The following is a 21,706-nucleotide window of genomic DNA, read 5'->3' on the forward strand; positions in this document are numbered from 1 at the left end:
CACATGAGAGCCTCTGAAGTAGTGGAAATTCCTTTGAAAGGGGTGGGGAACCTGCAGCCTTGGGGCCACATGTGGCCTTCTGGATCCTTGAGTGAGGCTTTCTGACTGAATCCAAATTTTACAGGACAAATCCTTTTATTAAAATGAGTGCAACAGAGAAAGATGAAGCTTTTCTTGCCTCTTTTGGTGCTTAAAAAAGAACAATCTTGAAATCAGAAAACCACGTCTTCCCTACTTCTCGGAGATGCTTCCTCATCTTGGGACCGTCTCTGAAAGCTCCTTTCCCAGGCCACCTGCCAAGCCTCGCTGACCTTTTCTTTCCTGCTCCCTCCATCACTGCCTTGCTCAGGGGCCCGTATCACCTGGTACTGCATGCCCTGAATTGCTGGTTTCCCTACACCCAATCCCTCACACTACTGTCAGGTCCAGAAACATAACTCCACTCCCCACACCCTTCCTGCTTAAGTACGTTCAGTGTTCCTTAATGTTTACAGGACACAGGCCAAATTCCTCCCCCTGGTATTTAAGGGCCTCTATGACCTAAATCTTGCCAAACTTGCTTTCTCCAATTCCTTACTATCAAAATCCATGTTCCCTAGGCATTACTGCCCTATGCTTTCCCAACTCCATGGATCTGTGCACAGATGATTCTTTCAACAGGAATGCCTTCCACTCCCACATCTCCAAAGATTCAGCTGAAGTACTTACTGTCTCTGGTCCTAGATGAAGTTCTAATTGCCTTCTCTGAATGCCCACTTTGCCCTCATGGTGTTTATCATTTGCAACCAGATCACCAGCTCCAGGAGGACAAGAAACACTCTGCTTTGTATTCCCAGCGCATCTTACAGGGTTTGGTCTGTAGGAGGTGACAGCAACAACTTGAGAGGTGGTTCTCTCTCCTCCCCAGTTCTCTGCAGCATGTAAATGAAGGCCCTCCAGCTTCTTCCCTACTGTGATTCCTCTCAACAGGTTTTGACTAGTTTAGATCTTAATGAGATGGTGACACTGTAGATTCACGGCAAGTTCAACAAACAGCACAGAAGAACGAACTGTATATTCATGAAGAACTCACGCATCTGGGAATGCTCCAAGTTTCCAAACTGATTCATTTCTCATCAGCTTGGCCACAAGCTTCTTAAGAGAGGAAGGATCATAAATAGGAAACGTGCTTTCATTCTGCTGGGGGAGAAAAATCCTTCAGGGAAGTGTTGGCTCCCTACCACGGGTGATCCCGAGGAATGAAACAGCCATTATACATGCTACGAAAAGAGTTACCAACATGTATCAGGAAATGCAACTTTGATTCAAACACCATGAAATTTTGTCAAGCAAAAATAGTCTTTATTCAAATTTAATGGAAACAGGGGTCACTATACTTTGCAAGACGGGGAAAAATAAAATTAAAAAAAATTCTTTTATTTTCTTTTTTAATATAAAACAATATAATCACAATACCAGAATATGGAACTCTACAGTTTATTTCCTATGGGTTACTGCAGGTATCATTTTTCCTCGACTGTGCTATTCACAACTTTGTTAAGTCCAAAAATATGAAACCAAAGTGGTAGGAAACTTAAGACTTAGCACTTTCACTAAATGGCATACATCAAAGGGCATCAATTCAAGAGCAAAAATGGTTGAAGAACTCACCATACCTACCTATGTCATCATTCCAGCCTTGGCGCCGTCCAGGTACTGAGCTCCCTGTAGGAAAGGCCAGGCCTGAAAGCCAAGGTGTTTTGGATATTCTACTGTGGGCCATGAGTAAAGGGGGGTTTTCAAAGAGAAAATTTTTTTTCAGTCGAGCAGGAAGGCCTGGTGCCAGGAGGCTTTACTGAGAGGAAGCACTTAGATTTAACAATTATAGACACACCATTAGGGGAGTTAAAAATGTACAGCAGTGACATGTTCTACTTCAATCACTTGTGCTACGGCTACCAAACATGTACAAAAAAGACTTCTTGGGTAGTTCCAGCTGTGGTCGTAGCCAGTTAGGACCTTGAGTGGGACCTAGATCTAGACCGAGAGGGCGATCTGGAAGCAGACCTGGATCGAGACTTGGACCGAGATCGGGTTTTTGAAGCCGACTTTGATCTGGAGCGTGATTCTGACGGAAGGTTTGGTTTCGATTTGGAATTCGATCTTGACCTAGACCGGATCTCCTGATTGGTGCCAGCATCCTCGCTCTCCCCTCGGCCTTCCCTCTGGCCAGACTCAGACTTGGCGTGTTCCCGCTCCTTTGACACTGAGCGGGACGGCGATCGGGACTGGGAGCGGTCAGTGTCTTCCTTCTTCTTCTTCTTGCTGCTGCCTGCCTTGCTGTCTCGCTTGCTGCCTCGCTTCCTGCTCCTCTCGCTCTTGCTGCGGCTGCGACTGCGGCTGCGGCTCTCCTCCCTGCTTCTCTTCCTGCTCTTGCTCTTGTCCTTGCTCTTGCTGCGGCTGCGGCTCCTGCTGCCCCCTCTGCTGCGGCTGTGGCTGCGACTCTTGAGGAGGCCCTTCTCCTGGCTCCTGCCCTTCTCCTGGCTCCGGCTCCTGCTCACGCTCCCTCGCTTCTCCTCCTCTGCTCTCCTCTCCTGACTCCTGCTCCGACTCTTGCTTTTACTTTTGTGCCTACTGGGACTCCGGCTCTTGGACTTCCCGGCGCTGTCATTGTTCTGGATCTTCTCTTCGGCTTGGTCTTTGCTCTTGCTGCGGCTCTTGCCCACGCTGCGGCTGCGACTGCGGCTCTTGTTGTCCTTGCTGGGACTCCTGCTTTTCTCCTTCTTGCTCCGACTCCGGCTCTGGCTGCGGCTGCGGCTCTTGCTCCGGGAGTGGGAGCCTGACCTAAGGAGACACGGGATGTTGTCTGAGTCCTATGCAACTTCATGCTAACCAGGAGATGAAAAGACCAAAGAGGGTGTGTGTGGAGTACTGCCCCACGACATAACGCACGGCTGGCACTGGCTGTGCTTTCTGACCCGACAATTCCAATCTGGAGCTGGAAAAGCTGGGGTGAGGGAAGACTGGTCACATGATTAAAATCAAAGTGAGACAGGGCACAGGTTCTCCCTGCTGACCTCTTCCACTTACCCCAAGGGAGACATACCTGGACCGGGATCTACTCTTAGAATGACTGCTTTTGCTGCTGCCACTTCGGCTTCTGCTCTTACGGGAATGTCTGCTTCGAGAGCGAGACCTAGGGGGAGAAAATATTTTTTTAATACTTGCTGACACAGGGCTAGCTGATTAGAGTCAACCAAGACACTCTTTCAATCAAAAAATATGCACAGTACTTGTACTGGCTGTGTCCAGGCACAAATAGTCTCCTGGGTTCTAGCCCCCAGATGCAGTTACCTGCAAACATTCTACCTGGATGGTTGCCTGAATTTCTCACCACCTCCAATCCCGGGCCCCTAACTGCCCCCCCAACCTGCTCCTTTGCTGGATTCCTTATTCCCACCAATGCCACATACTAGAAATCACAGACATCCTTGACTCCTCTCTCTTTCCCTCCTTCCTTCATATACTGACGATCCTGCCTTCTAATCTCCCCTGGTCAATCCACCTCGGCAGCTGCCTGGTTTCCCAGTGAGCCTTTCTGCTGATTTCCCCAGTGAGCCTTTCTGCATATACTTTTGCACTTTACATTTATGCACCTCACTGCAACTAGAGAGTTGTTTTAAAAAGACAAACACTCCAAGCTTTAAAAAATCTTTAACTAGCCCAGACTATAGAAACTTACTTTCTACCAAAAGCAACCAGGGCTCCCTGGGGAAATCACTGATTTCAGGGTAAGACAGGAAATGCGTAAGATGGACCTAGGACATCTCATCATGACAGAAAGAGGGAAACTTTCAAAGCCTCCTGGGCACCACCACCTATGAAAGACTCCTGCTGAAAGTGTTTAAGCTGCATCTTAATCACACCCCTCCACCTAACTTCCAGTTTACAGGAAGTTCAGAGGATAAAGTACAAGTTCAATAATATCACGAAGAAACAGATAAATATAGAATGTGGGACAGCATTAAAAAAGCTAAGAAAAATAAATACCATGGGAGCAATAAGAGGGAGGGAACTGCTGCAGACTAAAGAGACCGAAAAACCCCTTACAATACAAGACCGGATTAGATCCTGGTCAGGAAAAAGCAGCTATAAAGACATCGATGGAGCAACTGGGGAAATATGAATATGGCTTGGACATTAGGTGATTTGATGGAATTACTGTAAATGTTCTTAGGTGAGAAAATAGAACTGTGGTTATCTTCATTCTTGGAGATAAATGCTGAAGTGTTTAGGGGCAAAATGTCACAATCTCTGCAGCTTACTTTCAAATGCTACAGCAAAATAAATGTATAATATGTATGTTTAAAAATATATACATACATACAAATGGCAGGGAGAGAGGAAAGGGGAGAGGAAGGAGAGAGAGAGAGAAGGCGGCAAAATGCTAACTGTTAAAGCCAAAAGGAGGATACATAGGTATTCATGAATGGTTCTTTCAGCTTTTATGTTTGAAAATGATAAAAGATATGGGAAATAGGAAAGTGCATTCACACAAAAATCAAACAAAAACAAAGACACTGAAGACAAAGGAGCCAACCTGACGGGCTCCCAGTGACCAAAGACAGAACAGTCTGAGCATAAAATTATGATGTTAACAGAGGAAACATCAAATATACAAACACCCAAGAATTCATTCAAAATGATACTAAACAAAACCACCTTTATCACCATCTTTAGGAGCTGCTAGGGCATATTTAATATTCTAAAAGTTATTAAAGTGAAGATGGCTCAGGCAGCTAACTCCTGAACACACTGAGCCATGTTATCATCACTCAAAGTGGGACATCCAGACATCATACCAGTGGAGCAACAAGAAGCATAAAGCACCACTAATGAAGTCGTCGTGCCAAAACCCTGTGCTTTCCCTAATGCCTCAAGATCTAACTATGAGTTTATAGGAAACAGAATGAAGGTACATGTTAAACACTACAAAGATACAATCAGCAAAATCTAAACTATGGGAAAATCTTCACAAGAGATGACACTGTTTACTCAACAATTAAATGCATGGAAAATAAAAAGAGGGTAAAGGGGGATGTGCCAGTGATTAAAAGTAGAATTAAGAGACATGCCATCAGATTGCAATGTGATTCCCATGTGAGAGCCTAGTATGAACAAACCAACTGAAAAAAATATATTTGAGATAACTGGGAAAATTTGAATACAAACTGGATATTAAATGATAGTATGGAGTTACAGCTAATTTTGCTATGATGTTACGGTTTTATTTAAAATATTAGAGATAGAGGCCGGGCACGGTGGCTCACGCCTGTAATCTTAACTCTCTGGGAGGCTGAGGCGGGTGGATCGTTTGAGCTCAGGAGTTCGAGACCAGCCTGAGCAAGAGCAAGACCCTGTCTCTACTAAAAAAAAAAAAAAATAGAAAGAAATTAGCTGGACAACTAAAAAAAAAAAAAAAAAAGTGTGTGTGTGTGTGTGTGTGTGTGTATATATATATATATATATATATATAAAAATTAGCCAGGCATGGTGGCACATGCCTGTAGTCCCAGCTACTTAGGAGGCTAAGGCAGAAGGATCGCTTGAGCCCAGAAGTTTGAGGTTGCTGTGAGCTAGGCTGACGCCACGGCACTCTAGCCAGGGCAACAGAGTGAGACTCTGTCTCAAAAAAAAAAAAAAAAAAAAAAAATTAGAGATAGATACTGAAGTAGTTATAGGTGGAATGACAGGATACCTAGACTGGCTTTATTTATTTATTTATTTATTTTAGCATATTATGGGGGTACAAAAGTTTAGGTTACATATATTGCCCCGCCCCCCCCAACTTTAAAATAATGTGGCAAGAGGGGCGATGAAACAATTGGCAAAATAAAAAATTACTGAAGCTGGAGGGATGACAAGTGTAATGGGATTCAGTTTATTAACTGATTTTCTCTAAGGCTTTGCATATTGGAAAATTTCCATAATAAAAAGTTAAAAAACAAAACACAAAACCTGAAAAGCTTCAAAGTCTCCAATGACTTCCCACTACTCTTCCATCCTTGCCCTGGCCCAAGGCCCAGAGTGATACGGTCTTTCTTTGCCTTATCTCAAGCCACTCTCCTCCTGTTCCCTTCCTGTATTAGCCTCTCTACTCCGGGAAACTTTCTCCTACCCCCAGGCCTTCAAAAATGCCCTTTTCTGCTAGGAGGGCACTTCTCTCTCTGCCCACCATCTGACTTACTTCAGGTTCAGCTTCTATGACATGTCCTTAGGGAAGCCATTGCTAACTCTCCAGACTAGTTATGCTGTTTGCATTTCCTTCAACATGCTTTGCCCAGTGCCTGGCCTATTTGCACAGCTGATGCAAATAAGACCAAGTCACCACTCTTGAGTAGCTAGTGTATCTGGGAGAGTAACTATGTGTGCCCTCAACCAGGATATGATTTTCAGGCCCCAAGAAGAAATATGAAAGAAGGCCACTGATTCCTGCCTCAGAGAAAGGACTTTACTTCTATTTGTACTCATGATGTAACAGTTCAAGAGTTCCACAAATAAATATTCAGTTCAAAGTTCTGAGTTACTGACCCAGATAGATTCATGTTACTGAGAACTCAACAGGGGAACATAAACGAATCATCTATGTGCTCACTAATGAACTTATGGTGAGCTGCAACTCACAGAGGACAACAACAGTACCTTGAATGGCTCCGGCTCCTGGAGTAGGATCGGCGTCGTCTGGAACCTGGCTTGTCTTCAACTAATCTGATTTTTCTGCCATTGACTTCAGTTCCATCCAACTTTTCCAAAGCTCTTTTCATATCAGAATAAGATACAAATTCAATCACCCCTTCATTTTTGCGTCCCTTGTGAGCATCTGCATAAGTCACTTCTCCTGCCTGACGCATATAATCCTAAAGGAAAAAAAAAAAAAAATCCCTGAATACATCAAGATACATTTTGCTAAAATAATCATCCTAGAGAAAGCTTTTCTTTTTTTTTTTGAGACAGAGTCTCGCTTTGTTGCCCAGGCTAGAGTGAGTGCCGTGGCGTCAGCCTAGCTCACAGCAACCTCAAACTCCTGGGCTTAAGGGATCCTACTGCCTCAGCCTCCCGAGTAGCTGGGACTACAGGTATGTGCCACCATGCCCGGCTAATTTTTTCTATATATATTTTAGTTGGCCAGATAATTTCTTTCTATTTTTAGTAGAGACAGGGTCTCGCTCTTGCTCAGGCTGGTCTCGAACTCCTGACCTTGAGCCATCCACCCGCCTCGGCCTCCCAGAGTGCTAGGATTACAGGCGTGAGCCACCGTGCCCGGCCGAGAAAACTTTTCTTTTTCATTAAGAAATGCCAGCTTTCCTTAGAATAAAATTTATTCTTAAGTATTTCCAGCTACCCACCAACAATTTACTGAGGTTCTTCAAAGCACCAGGCATTAGGTAGGTGGCAGAGAGAATAATATTAAATTGTCCTCTCAAATAACGTTTTGTGTAAATATAAAAATTTTTAGTAAACTATCATTTTCTAAATTTTATAGTAGCAAATTCTGTGTGTGTGTGTGTGTGTGTGTGTGTACTTTACAGAGAAAGGGGCTGCGGTGCTGCATGCAGTGCAATCCTAGCTCACTGTAGCCTTCAACTCCTGGGCTCAAGTAATCCTCTGACGTTGGCCTAAATTTTTTGTTTACAGAAACTCGTATCATTACATTTAAGTCAAGTCTTTTATGCTTCATTATAAATCCACATTTGAAAACATGTATAGAGGCCAGGCACAGTAGTTCACGCCTGGGCAATAGCGATACATTATCTCTAAAAGAAAAATTAAAAAAATTAGCTGGGCATGGTCGTGTATGTCTCTAGTTCCAGCTACTTGGGAGGCTGTGGCAGGAGGATTGAGCCCAGCAGTTCCAGGTTACAACGAGCTATGATGGAACCACTATACTCTTGCACTCCAATAGCCCAGGCGACAGAGCAAGACCCTGTTCCCCACCCTCACCCCCCAAAATTATAGCCATTGATAAAATATCCAAAGTAAAATGTAAACAATCCCATAAACGAATTATGAAATTAGCCCCCACATTTTATTTTACATTGTTGTTACATTATCTCTTAAAAACAAGTTAAAAGTCTAAAAGGCAACACAAGAGTATTGTCTAGCTCTGGCTTAGAAGTGGTAGGCCCACATCCCTTCACTATAAGCCTGTTTCCTCATTCTCTTTGAGGATTTCATGTGGTCCAATGAGAGAATACAAATAATGTGCTGGATAAATGCTAAAGTGACATATAAATAAGAGGACATATATGTAGTACTTGAAAAAGATAATGAAATTTGGGTAAAATTTAAAACTTTGAGCTTACTGCTAATTTTCCCACATTTCTTTATATATAATATATACTCTATAGATTACTTGTGGAATGAGTATATGAATATTCAAAAGCAGTTCATTTTTGTATATTACTTTGTGGTCCATAGTTTATAAAGTTACATTGAACACTTTGCTCACTGCATCATAAACATACTTACATGTCTTAACTTACATAACCTTCATAACTAGTGTGCCTAGTACCTTTTCTGAAGGTTTACCTATTTGTTGAGATGTTTAGGTTATATGCAGTCTTTTGCTATTATTCATAATCCACCAAAGAACATCTCTGTACATAAATTTATTTACTTGAGTTATTTGCAGGAGTGGGGGTCCTGGGTAAAAGGTAGGGAGCCATCCAAGTTGGGATATATGTGAAGGTGAATGAGGATGCTATTCATAGGCCAAGACTAGGACTGTCCTGGCAAACTGAGACATATGATAATTATGGTAAAAGGGCTTAAGAACATCACTACTATTTTATCCTGCCATACTTTCAATTAGTAATCACAGCAGTTAACATATTGAATGCTTATCTTATGATGGGTATGTTTTTAATTAATTTAGCCCTAGGAATAACCACCTGAGGTAGATCTAATCGTCACCCTCATTTTACACACGTTGCAAATGAAATACACGGATGTTAAGTAAACCGCTCAAGCAGTAAGTGAATGAGCAGGGTCTGAACATAAGTAATAAGACTCCAGATCTTGAATTCCTAACACTACCCCTCACTACGGGCAAAACTACAAAACTGCCATTTCTCATTGCCACCAACAGTATACTATGTAATTTTCATCTGAATGCCATCCATCATCATTGGGCATTATAAATTTACACATTTTTAAAACAACAGCCCTTAAATTTGTTTTATTTTTGCATTTCCTTGATTAACAGCTAATATTTATTGTGTCAGTAACTGTTCTAGGCTTTTAATATAAAAATTCACTCAACTTGCTCCATAACCTTGAGTAGAAATTAAAACAACCCCATTTTATGCTTGAGGAATATGCAGCACAAGAGGTAAGTGACTTGCTAAGGTCACATAACGTAACTAACTGAGAATCAGCAGAGCTGGATTCCATCCAGGCAAGGGGGCTCCTGAGCTAGGAAATCTGCTCCTTTATCTACGACTCCCATCTCCTGAGAGCGAAACTGCCCCAAGGTACAGATATATAAAGCCAACTAAGAATGTTGACTAGGCTCATTTTAACCAAAAAATTAAACACTTTTCTAGGAAATTAATTTCATACTAGATTTAGTGATATTGCATGAAGAGCTGGCATTTTTTACTCACAAACAGAGTAGCTTTCCAGTTTCTACACACAGTGTTCAATCTCTAACACTCAGAATACTGGAGTCATTCCATCAGCTAGCACAATCTTGCTGGTAGACCTTCAGTAAAAGGTCTGTTGTAATGTTGACAACTAGCACAATGCACTAGAAAAAACAACAGACTGGGAGTCCAGGAGTCCTGGTCCCAGCTCCCGCTAAAATCAACTGTGTGAGTTAATTTTTTCTGGATCTCATTTGAAGGTTGCTGGGAGCAAATTTTAAAAAGAAAAAAAAAAGAAAGAAAGGGGGTGGGGGTGGGAGAGAGAGAGAGACAGACAGAGAGAGAAAGAGAGATAAGTGCTTTCAGTGAGAACTACATGAATGTAAAGGATTCCTAACTATTCTTAATGATGGACCAAAAAAAGAGTAATGAGATAGAAAACGAAACATCCTTTGATTTGTCCCCCTAAGACCATCCAGGTCACGATACTACTCAGTTTTTCTTCCCTATTGAAATTAAAACCCAACACTGTTCTCAAAAAAAAAAAAAAAAAAAAAAAAGGAAAAGGGCTGGAGTACACTGGATGGTAAACACAGCACTGGACCTTCATTCTTTGACACCAAAAATTTAGGACAAATATTCCATGAAAAACAAATAAACATTTCAGGACAAATATTCCATGAAAAGCAAATAAACCCTATGAAAGAACATAGGTCAGACTGTCAATTTCACCAGTGAGGGCCCACAATGGAAGCTGACATAAATTTGCATGTTATAGCTAAGGCTGAAGGAAACTCTAGTGGTTCCAACCTTTTCTTTTGGTGAGAAACTACACTGGCATCTTCATTTAATGCTCTCTAGAAAGGACAACTTCATATAATTTCATATAATATAGATTTGTCCTTTGACGGTCCCATAATGTATAGTAGGAGTGAAATTCTGATGTATTTTGTACTCCTATGCAATCTTTAACTGGAGAATTTCCAAATGCTCTGTGAAGGCTTTCAAACACATCACCATTATATTCTATGTATGCCTGGGCCTGCATAAATTTACCTGTTTCTCAACCTTAACTCTTGCCCAATCTTACCCCAGAAAGTTAATGGGCCCCAAACCTTTAGGTCTTGCCAGCTGCACCGACTCGACAAATTCTCGACAATAAGTCTGTACTCTGTGCGCGTAGGAGGGCCGTATTTATCTCGGCCACTTCTTCTATAACCATATCCACCTTTGGAAGGTTCAAATACATAAGATTACTTCAGTGGAAGAAAAGGAAAAAATGACACAGCACATATTCCCCTTAAAGATATCATTTACCCCCACCCAAACAATAGCACATATATTAACTCTATTCCCACCCTTAATTCTAAACAAGATTTTTAAAAAAGGCAATCAGTTCAACATAAAAATTTAATTTATAGAGTTGTAAGTATACATATTCATTAATATTTATATTTAAGATTAACATGCATGAAATTAAAAACTATTAACAATTTAGAAATAAGTAACCAAATTACTAAATCAGTTACTGGTGTTACTCACAGTGATTAAAGTTTTTGTGAATATTTTATATGAAAAAAAGATTTTCAGGCACCTATTTCAGTTTAATCTCATCTGTGTCTAACCCTTGGGATCCTCACCACCCAGGTCTAATGGGGAAAGGTTGCGGTCGTCACATGGCTTCCTGTTTTTGGTCAGCCAAGGGCCACAATGGTTCAAAGAGCCACGCATGGAAAGGTAACCCAAGGTCAGCAAATGGAACAGGCAGTCATCTTAGCCTCAAAGGATTCTTTTAATTAAAACATTGAGGTCTTTGTTAAATCTATGTTAAACAATTGCATTACAGAGAAAAAAAACAACAACACAAACACACATCATTAAACATATTTATAAAGTATTAAAACAAGAAATTCATCTCATTAATTTAATTAAAATTAAATATTATCAAAGAAGTTTATTTGCAATTCTACATTTAAAAAGAAACATAATTTATAAAACAAATGGCTTAAACATCAACATATTTAAATGTAATAATTAATTAATTACTTTAAAAATTAACATTTAATAACAAAAGCATGTCATTGATACAAACATGCCCTTTAAATGCTTACTGCGTCCAGAACCGTAACTGCCATCTCGACGTGGACCGCGGGCATGCTCAACAATTACTCGCTCACCACAAAGGTCTTTGCCATTCAGTTCATAAACAGCATCATCTGCATCACGCAGATCATCAAACTCCACAAAACCATATCTAGAAGAGAGCAAACAAAATCCTGGTTGGCACCATTTTGACATCCAGCTTCACTAACATTAAAGAGAAAACAATGAGGTTCATGCTTAGCAAAGGTTAGGTGGGTTTTGCAAACTAAGGATCAGCTTTCTCTTCTCTTTCGCTGACACCACTTTGCTTTGTGCCAACAGGCACTGCAAGAGGAAGGGAGACCTCTCAAGGCAGACTCCTATCTTTCTAGTAGGAGGCTGGCTAGATACAGAGAACATTTCTTTTGTTCCCCAAGAACAATGAGACCTACATTCAGGCACTGTGGATTGTTAAATCATGTTCAGAATGACATACTAGGTAAAAATCATACTCTCTTAAACCTCCTCTGTGAAAGGAAAAAAAAAATTTTTTTAAAGTTCTTGTTCCTCTACCTAAACAGTCACAAGTTAATTAACTGTTCTAGAAATTATCAGTGAAAAAAAATTGGAGCTATTTACTTTGCTGTAAGATTCTAAATTCATTTCCAGATAGGCTAGAATTCTCTAAAATCTATAGACAACTGTGCAAACTTCTTTACGTGGTATCGCTGGAAATTTCCCAGCAAAGAGGTTTGGTGGTTTAACACATATCCAAAAGAAAACACCCCCACCCCAAATTCTATTAATGCCTATTGAAGAGTACAATTTACAAAACTAAAGCACAAAATCTGTAAAGTACTTACAAGCAAGATTAAAAAAGTGTCCTGTAAACTGTTATCAAGAAACATTTAGCTTGGCTAACAGCTGTGAAAAGTCTAGCTTTGTGATCACTGCCTATGTTTAAAACCAAAACCAAAACCATCTTATCGATCATACCTAATTACAAAGGAACGTTATAAGCAATTTCTTTAATCTTTAACAAGGCTGTATACACAGGCAAACACTGATAGTGTTCTCTGCATTTAAACATACTGACACTAAAAACAGGTTAGAAGACTTGCCAGAGGTTCACCTAGCCTGCTGACAAAAAACTATCCCAGTTTCTTTAGCATGTAATGCTGTACTCAGCAACATGTTAAGTAAGTGACAGAACTCAGAATTGCTGAATTTTTCCTTTACTAAAGAGTTCCTTTCATACAAGAGTCTCTCAAGGTGATAATGTGCTAGGTTACACCATGTAGGTAACAACTTTGGAGGGTTCTTTACGTTGAAATGTTTGAGTGGCACTAAATCTAAACTCCATTTAAAAAATGTAACACAGACACACCCAGTTATTTAATGGCAAGTGTTTTGCAGTAACATAATTCAGAAGCCACCTGGCTCAATTTATGGACTGTGAAGTCTTTAAAAAAAACACAGTTTCACGGTTCCATAGGCTGGAATTGCTGAGAAGCTTAATAAGAGTGATTTTAAACATGCTGTTATAGTTGACAAGGCAAGTAAAGCCCCTTCAAATCATTGACTTATGCTCAAAAGTGCTTTACAGTCACTAAAAATCTGTAATAGATAATATATTGTAGCTATTTTTTCCTCTCCTAGGATGAATCATCCGAAAAATTATACTATTATTTCAGAGACAACATTAAGAAAAAGCAAAGAAAAAGCCAAATCTAACTACTTTCTATTTTGGTTTATCTGTTAATATGTAAAACACACACAAAAAAGGTGCCTTCCTTAATTTGGTTGTCAAGACCAGGCCTGAATCTGCTTTGCCCACATCACCACTGCTCTTGGCATCACGTAAGAGTGTAATGCCAACCAGACAAAAAGAAGAGGAGACATTTGGCATGGGCACGCAAGGAATGGCTCCCACTCCCCCAAGAGTCGCCCGCTGGCTCAGCAGTACTCAATGACCAGAACTGATCTAATTTGATCTCAGAAGGACAACACTGACTCCTGAGGATTAAACAAATCACAGGAAAATGTAAACTGTCTTCTTCAAAATAGTTAAGGTTCAAAACTACTCGGAGGTCACCGAATGCAAGACCTGAAGCTCTGCAGGTCAACTGAGAGAGAAATCCCAGTGACTGCTGACGGTAAGTGGTATCTCTGTCAGACCTACATGGGAATACATGCTCCCAGACTCAAAATCATCCTGCCAGTGTCCATTCTGTTCCAAAGTGTACAAGCAGAACTTACCCTGACCTTTCAGGGAAAGCAATGACGATCTGTTCAGTGGAGGCACGATAATTTAAAAGTAAAAATTAATGCTCAGACAGACCAATCTTTCTTTGGAAGCTGAGGCTGAAGCAAGGCACACTTCATCTTGCCAATAAAACTCTTCCCTGAGTTGTAGGGACAATGTGTGATGTTACAGAAAAATGATCCCTACAATTGTTCCCTAATATTTACTTCTAAAAATTCCCCAAGTAGGTCACTTTGTAGCCATATTTTTGGGGTATCCAAGTCACTTATTAAGTTAGTTGACACGAAATCAAATTTATTTCACAGGAAGATTTTTGGCTACTCTTCTGTGAAAAGCCACAAAATCTATTTGGAACATTTTCATATCAAAGTCCAATTCAAGGATCAAATCAGACATCTGTCATTTCTCTCTGACACAGACATGCCCGGGTGGCAGGAGGCGGTTTTAAGATCAAAACAAATATCCTCCCACACAACAAACCATACCTGATAGGGACCCCTGTTCTGAGAGTAAAGCAAAGACCAGAACAGCATGGTTGGTTGTGTCTACCAAATTACTGCTGATTTAGATATGGTTTAATTGAAGGCTAGCTCTATTTCATTCAAGACATAGAAGTAATGGGTCCCCCAAGTAAGGAAGACTAGCTAAAAATAATAAATGTTACCTAACATTGACTAAATACTCTTATACTAGGCAATGGTACCTTGTTTAATATTCATAGCACCTGAGAGCCAGGCGCCATTATCTATTTTACAGATGAAGAAACTGAGGCATAGAGTTTTTTATGCATAACTTGTAAAAAAAAAAACCAACAAAAAAAAACCAAAGACCATCTTTCAATAATTCTAATACAAGAATGAAGAGAATGAAGGATTTCAGGAGAAGGAATCTAAGGCAAATTTTAAAAACCCAGCCATAGCAGGGATTGACAAAAACACAAACAGCCCTCCTTAAGCCTCATCTTACTCTCAGATGCCACACCCTTTCATCTTTCTCCTCTATGTACATGAAAGAATAAAAAGTCTGGCCTTACTAGTCAATATATAATACTCTTTGATTAAGAGAAAAAACTTCTTTCTTCAATGTTTCTCTCCTACAGTTTAAGTATTCCTAATCTGAAAATCCAAAATCTGAAATGCTCTAAAATCTGAAACTTTTTGAGTGCCAACATGACGCTCAAAGGAAATGCTCACTGAAGCAGTTTGGATTTTTGGATTAGTGATGCTCAATCGGTAAGTATGATGCAAATATTCCGCCCCCTTCCAAATCCCAACACTTCTGGTCCCGAGCATTTCAGATGAGGGATACTCAACCTGTTCTGTCTTTCCTCATACTGTTTTCTTCTGGTCACATTCTATCCTGACAAATCGAGTCAAAAGAATATGGGGAAGTTGCTATCATTTTCCTGCTAAAAAACGTAGGAACCATGATTTTTACCAAGTATAGATAGGTATCTGGACACCACAAACAAAAGCCAGATTAAATCACATGGGCTGTTCTAAACTTTAGTCCATTCTTATCCTGTTGCCAATGCTCTCCTCTTCCTCATTCAACAGCTATTAATGTACTGCTCAGGCTATCGGCCAGAACTCTGAAAAGGTAGAACTGGAATAATGTCTCTTAAACTAAGGTACTCCAAGATGACTACCACATTTTTTTTTTTTTTGGAGACAGGGTCTCGCTCTGTCACCTGGGCTAGCGTGTAGTAGTATCATCAGAGCTCACTGCAACCTCAAACTCCTGGGCTCAAGTAATCTTCCCGCCTCAGCCTCCCCAGTAGCTGGGACTGTAGGAACGCACCACTACGCCTGGCTAGTTTTTTATTGAAGACCTCAATTTTAGAAATGTTAACCATACTTCTTTACCCAAGAATTATCATCTGAGCTCATACTGTTCCTAAAACAGATTTTCTCTGATCCTAATAGCCTATACCAATGGTTCCAAATACCACTATGCCTGCCCTTCTCTCTGTATGTTCCACTGAAGAGGATGTAGTTATCTCACCCTTTTCAGAATGGCTTAGAGTCACCTGTCTTCCAAACATCTTCACTGAACAGGGAGGCTGGAGAAAAAGTCCTCCCAGAACAATGATGTGTATGACTCGCTCTAGAAATAAGCTGATCAATGGCTAACTGGGCAGGGTGTGACTAAAGGGGTGCTCAGTACCAGAAACTGCTGGGGAGTGGATATGAGGAGCAAGGGAAAGCAAGCCTCCATGCGTGTGACCACGGTCACCCACCAACACTGCTTACCGAGGGGCATGCCTTGGATGATCTCTCTATAAGAAAAATGTGCCCCTTTCCACGGTGGATCTCTGCTCACCTTTGTCCTAAAACTGTGCCACATGCTTTTCTTTGTATGTGGACATGACAGTCCTCAGCCAACCATCAGCAGGATGTGAGTTTTGTTTTCCCAATGTGGTGAGCCATTCCCACATTCACTCATTTTCCTTGTAAGAACCGAACCTCTCCATGGCTGGTCAGGATTAGGGATGTTGCTGTAGCCAAGGAAAAATTTTCATCTGTTGAAGTTAACCCACGGGGTGGCTTGAGCCCTCAATCTAGAGTCAGAAGAACTGTACTTTAAGGGCAGAGCCCTTAAATCTACCCTGAAAGAAATGGCATTCAGTGAACAGGAATCAAACAGCTTTCCTTCAAAGCACTCAGTGTTGGTCCCATGCTTCAGCCAACTTGGTCTTATGAGGTGAAAAAAGTTAGGACACATGGACAGGACAGTAATAAAAACCAGTTAATTCTTGTTGTCTGCATAAAGTACTTGGAAAACTATAGAAAGACACTTCTGCAACCAACTCTAGCGCTCAGATGAGGCCAACTCAGAGAAAAAGCTTGTGAATGAGAATAGTGTAACTGCCCCGATTGCACAGGTGTGCAACACTCCAGGGAACCAGCAGCCAGGCCCTCACAGTAGAATTAACCACCGTCACATTTACTGCTTGGGATCAGTGATTATGGTTGCAATTTGACTTTCCTGGTAACAGAGGGTTGTTTATAACCCACAAGTAGAAGCTGCTACCATGTGAAGTAGGTTCCGGAGATCCTTTCCTATCCTGAGATGGGAAGGAGGCTGCTCTGGGCTTTCTGGCCTCCCTGTCTTTCAGTCTCAGAGGAGGGAGGGCCATCAAGGCCACCCGGAGAGGGTGGATGACTTACCCGTGCTCACTGAGTGGCAGAGCTGGGGTGCGACTTCAGGGCTCACCATTACCCAGTCTGGGGCTCTTTTCACGTCGGCAAACTGGCAGTTCCCGCACACCAAGAGCTCTCTGATTAGAGCTAGTGTGGATTCCTGGTCTGCAAACGTTGGCCACAGCTCAGTCTGCACTTGATCTTTCCCCACCTTCAAAGAAGAAAACCTACCTCATGATTTCTCTCTCCCGGATCCCCTGACCATTCATTCCCAACAACCTTGTAATCACTTCCGACTACTCTCGGGTCACCCACTGGGTCTACTGCCAAGTTCTACAGTTTCCTCATTTTGCTGGACCTTCAGACTGCCTCTACTTTTGACTGATTTACATAACTTTAGGTTATAGCTATTTTTACTTAGTCAACTTGTCTCTACATTGTAAGAGGGAAAGTCAGCTGCTAAATGTCTTTTGCTTGTAGGTTTATAATGACTCCTAAGTATCTTTGTTTATGTCATTCTTTAAACCAGGAGCACCTTGACTATGTGAAGCCCAAGAAACCTGCCTGAGTCCAATTATTTTAGCACTTTCTACTCAATTTTCTGTTTTACATGGGAATGTTTTTGTGGCTTTTTAAGCCTTTGTTTCTTTGTGCTAATCTTCTAATTTGATTAGGAGCTCTTTAATAACAGTAACAAAGGCTAATACCTCTGTTGGGTATTTACCACAGTGCCTGGTACACAGTAAATAATTTATCCATAACATTTCATTCATTCCTCACGAATGAAATGTGAAGGATGCATTATTTATTATTGTTCCCATTTTACAACGAGAGATTAAGGCCTGGAGAGGCTAAACAACTTGTTCATTGTGAAGGAGCTCATAAGTGGTAGAGCTGGATTTGAACCCAGACCTCTGACTCTAAATCCCCAGCCTTAAACCATAAGGTTCCACTGCCTTTTAAAGGCAGATGCTTCTCCTCCTCTCTCAGTCCTGAGTATAATCTTTTTCATTCGACAAATGCTACTGCTTGACTTAAGGATCCTAATCTCAGATAAGCCAGGCTGTAGTAAAGTTTTGTGATACAGCAGGGTGAAGTCTCCAGAGGAAAAAGAAATTTATCCTGGGGCAGGGTGAAGCACCTCTAAGCTGGGGTATGTGACAACCAGGTTACTTTCACTCTTGTCTTTTGGTTCTCATTAGCCAGTGTCAGCCATCTGGTCCTTCCGAAAACATGTGTGGGTTCAGAACATAACAGACTAGAAGAATAGAGGAAAAATAAGATTATTCTGTGCAATCCCCATTCTGGAGGTCCCACATCAACCCCTAGAGTCTGTCTTTGGTTCTAAGCCTTGGCAAAAATTACGTCACCATAGAGTAAATGGAGATTTGGACCTAGACATGGTGAATGTACATGGATATTGACAATATTATGTATTTAAGAATGCATTTAATTAGCTTCACAAGAAATGGTGACTGAGACCAAAAATTATGAATATAAGCATGAATGGTGGGGGGAAAATGGGCCAGAAATCAAAAAATACTAGAAAGTTTATAGACTTCCAACTATGCAAGGATTATAGTAGCAACCAAAAAAGTATTTTGTAGATGATAAGAATCCAAGATCTGATTTAATTTTGATTAACTACAAATTATTAAAACAATTACTCCAGCCCACTAGGACTCTTTCCTTCTTCAAATTCCTTTGTAATGGTAACTACTCCTATTTTTTTTTGCATGCCTTACTATATATCATGCATTATGCTAAGTGCTTCACACACATTATATCCATTCAATTTTCACAACTCTGAGGTTTACTGCTATTATCTCACAGATGAAGAAACAAAGAGCAGTCTAATAACTTGCCAAAGCTAACCCCCAAACATCCGGAATTCTTCAAAACCCAGGTCCTAACCTAAAACCTACATTCTGCCACAATGTACTACTGTCTCCTATACACCAATGGAAACAAGTGGTCCATCAGATCACAAGCTGTAGGAGCACAGAGAATCAGTTTCATTAAATTATGTGCTGTAGTGTGGAAGATAAATGCCCACGTGAATATCAGCATCTTATGAGAAATATTCAATGGCAAGAAAATATCATTTCTGCATCTGTTGTGTGCTGACACCAATAACTGCGAACATTTATTTTCTACTAATGGAACCGAACCTACAAATAATCAAAATTTTAATGCTAGTCTAGGAAGACAGAGGAAAAAAAGTAATAAATCATTAACAAAACTATATCTCAGCAATGAGCATACAAATAAATATATTAGTGGGAAAACTGAACTCGTGATCCTCCTTTCTGACACAGTAAACCATTTGTTAAAAAAACCCCTCTAATTATGAAGAAATAATCAAACTCAAGCCCATGGTAGAGTCCACATTGCAGATGTCAGCTATGTTTAAAGTAATACATATTCACATACTGACATGAGGAAAATAGAATAGAAACAAGCATTATCCTAAAAAGTAAGCAATACAACAAAATCCCTGCAGAATAGGAGGCTGAGAGGAATCTGCATCAAATCTGTCTTACTTTGTAGCTGTTATATGACCCTATCTGCCAACTCGTTTCAACCATCCAGAACCGTGTCAAAAATGAACTAAGTTTGCTAAGCTACTTCACTTTTACTAGGCTGCCACTTTATTCCTAGCCTATAAAATGGGACTACCCAGAAAGCAACATACCTGCAAATAGTTTGTGGATAAACTATAACAACAGTAACCCCATCATAATGAAATGCATTTTGATATTTTAAAATCAACATGGCTTTCCTTGAAGGGGGGCAAACACAATCACCTGTATCCATTTCAATTTTCTGACAGTTACCAACACTAAGGATAAATGAAATTAAAAGATCTCACAAAAAAGGGAGTCAACCATTCCCTGATGACATGCTATGGTTCACAAAGACTCAATTACAAATTAAAAACAATTTGGGTCCAGGCCTGGTGGCTCAAGCCTGTAATCCCAACACTTTGGGGAGGCAGAGGCGGGAGTATCGCTTGAGGCCAGGAGTTTGAGACCAGCCTAAGCAACATGGCAGGACCCCTGTCTCTTCAAAAAATAGAAAAATTAGCCAAGCATGGTAGCTGTGGTCCCAGCTACTTGGAAGGATCCCTTGAGCCCAGGAGTTTGAGGTTACAGTGAGCTATGATGATGCCACTGCACTCTAGCCTAGGTAACAGAGCGAGACCTTGTCTCAAAAAACAAACAAACCCAATTTGAAAAAACTAAAGAGATGAAAGTCATATCACCAACTTAGAATAAAACACTTGGGATATAAAATAGAATTACCACATCTGTTACTTTTACTTAATGAAATAAAGGTTTACACTCAGCAGACAGCACTACCTGATTCCACACCAAGCTACAAACAAAACCAGTTCATACTTACCTCTAAAACAATACAATGAGCAGGCTGCCAGGTGTTAAAGCCTCATAAAGGCTATGCATCTGGGACATCTCAGCTGTACAAGGGACTACTGTCCCTCCTAACTGCCCCGGTCCGTGGGCTGCTGTTTCTTTTTATTTCTGGTTAAAGATGTCACTCCCCATATATTTCTTGGGGATGCCCTTCTCTTGAAATTGGCCATTAATTAAATATTTTGATGAATTTTTCAAATTCTTTAAAAATTAATGTGTCAATAGCTTCATTTCAACCACATGGACAATTTTCTCAAGTCAATGTTCTTGTCTGTGGTTCCTGACTCCCTTGCCTGAGGCTCCTGCTCACCCCCTTCATTCCGGAAGGATGAATTCAAACCTCCTTCCTCCAGTCCCCTCGCCCCACCGCTCCCACCTCCTTCCCCGGCTCTTGAAGTCTTGGAAGTTTCTGTTCATGAAGGCCCCCTTTCTGGCATACAGGCCTAAAGACATGGCTGAGGACCTGGTGGAAAAATAACAAGGGTCTTTTAAGTGTTTCTTCCAGTATCGCCTGCAGCTCAGAGACCTCCAGCCCGGCAGACTTTCACCTCAACACCCAGGAAGTCATGCAGGGCATTTCCTCAAAACATGGGCGTGCAAATTCTGGGCATAATCTGATCTCTCATCATCAGGTTTCAAGACCAGATGGCCCTAGGAATGACAACAGGACTGAGAACATTTACTTGTACAAATCCTACCCCAGCCAGCCATGACAAAGCTAACACCACCTTGCAGCTCTTCAAAGATTAGCCTGAGGAGAAGAATCACAAGCAGTCTCCGTCCAGGGACATCATCATAAAAACTTCCATCTACCTCCCTTTTGGTGGTAACTTGCCAGCTGGTCATAAGCCTCTGCAGAGACTAAAGGCTGAACAGGCTAGGAAACCTGAACTACCTCTCACCACTGGAGGCAAGTACCAAAAGGACAAGACCAAACCATCTGGAAGGAAACAGCATGAGAGAAGCTTTGACTGCCACTGCCCAGGCTTTTTATCTGGTATGTGAATAAAAAAAAAATTCTTCCGTTTTCAGAGTTGTCAATAACTCATTTTGTAACCTTGGGCCAGTCACTCAATCATCCCATGCCTTAATTTCCCCATCAGCACAAACTAGGGACACCACCTGTTTGTAAAGCACTTTGATATACTCAATTGAAAA

At 41.0% G+C, this 21,706-nt stretch overlaps 1 protein-coding gene across 2 annotated transcripts in view; it reads right to left on the reverse strand.

Moving 5' to 3' along the window:
* Positions 1–67: 67 nt before the first annotated feature.
* SRSF4 (serine and arginine rich splicing factor 4) overlaps positions 68–21,706 on the reverse strand; it is a 29,053-nt gene continuing 7,414 nt past the window's right edge. The window contains exons 2-6 of one of the 2 annotated variants that reach the window (XM_069479677.1): positions 11,735–11,877; positions 10,739–10,851; positions 6,682–6,896; positions 3,086–3,175; positions 68–2,823 (exon numbers count right to left, since the gene is read on the reverse strand). In XM_069479677.1, the coding sequence (XP_069335778.1) occupies positions 1,992–2,823; positions 3,086–3,175; positions 6,682–6,896; positions 10,739–10,851; positions 11,735–11,877 (1,393 nt within the window). In that variant the 3' untranslated portion in view covers positions 68–1,991. Of the gene's footprint in view, positions 2,824–3,085; positions 3,176–6,681; positions 6,897–10,738; positions 10,852–11,263; positions 11,410–11,734; positions 11,878–21,706 lie in introns of those variants that run through there. The other variant, XM_069479678.1, reaches the window with a different exon arrangement.

The sequence above is a fragment of the Eulemur rufifrons genome, chromosome 8, assembly GCF_041146395.1.
Source record: "Eulemur rufifrons isolate Redbay chromosome 8, OSU_ERuf_1, whole genome shotgun sequence".
Classification (NCBI taxonomy): domain Eukaryota; kingdom Metazoa; phylum Chordata; class Mammalia; order Primates; family Lemuridae; genus Eulemur; species Eulemur rufifrons.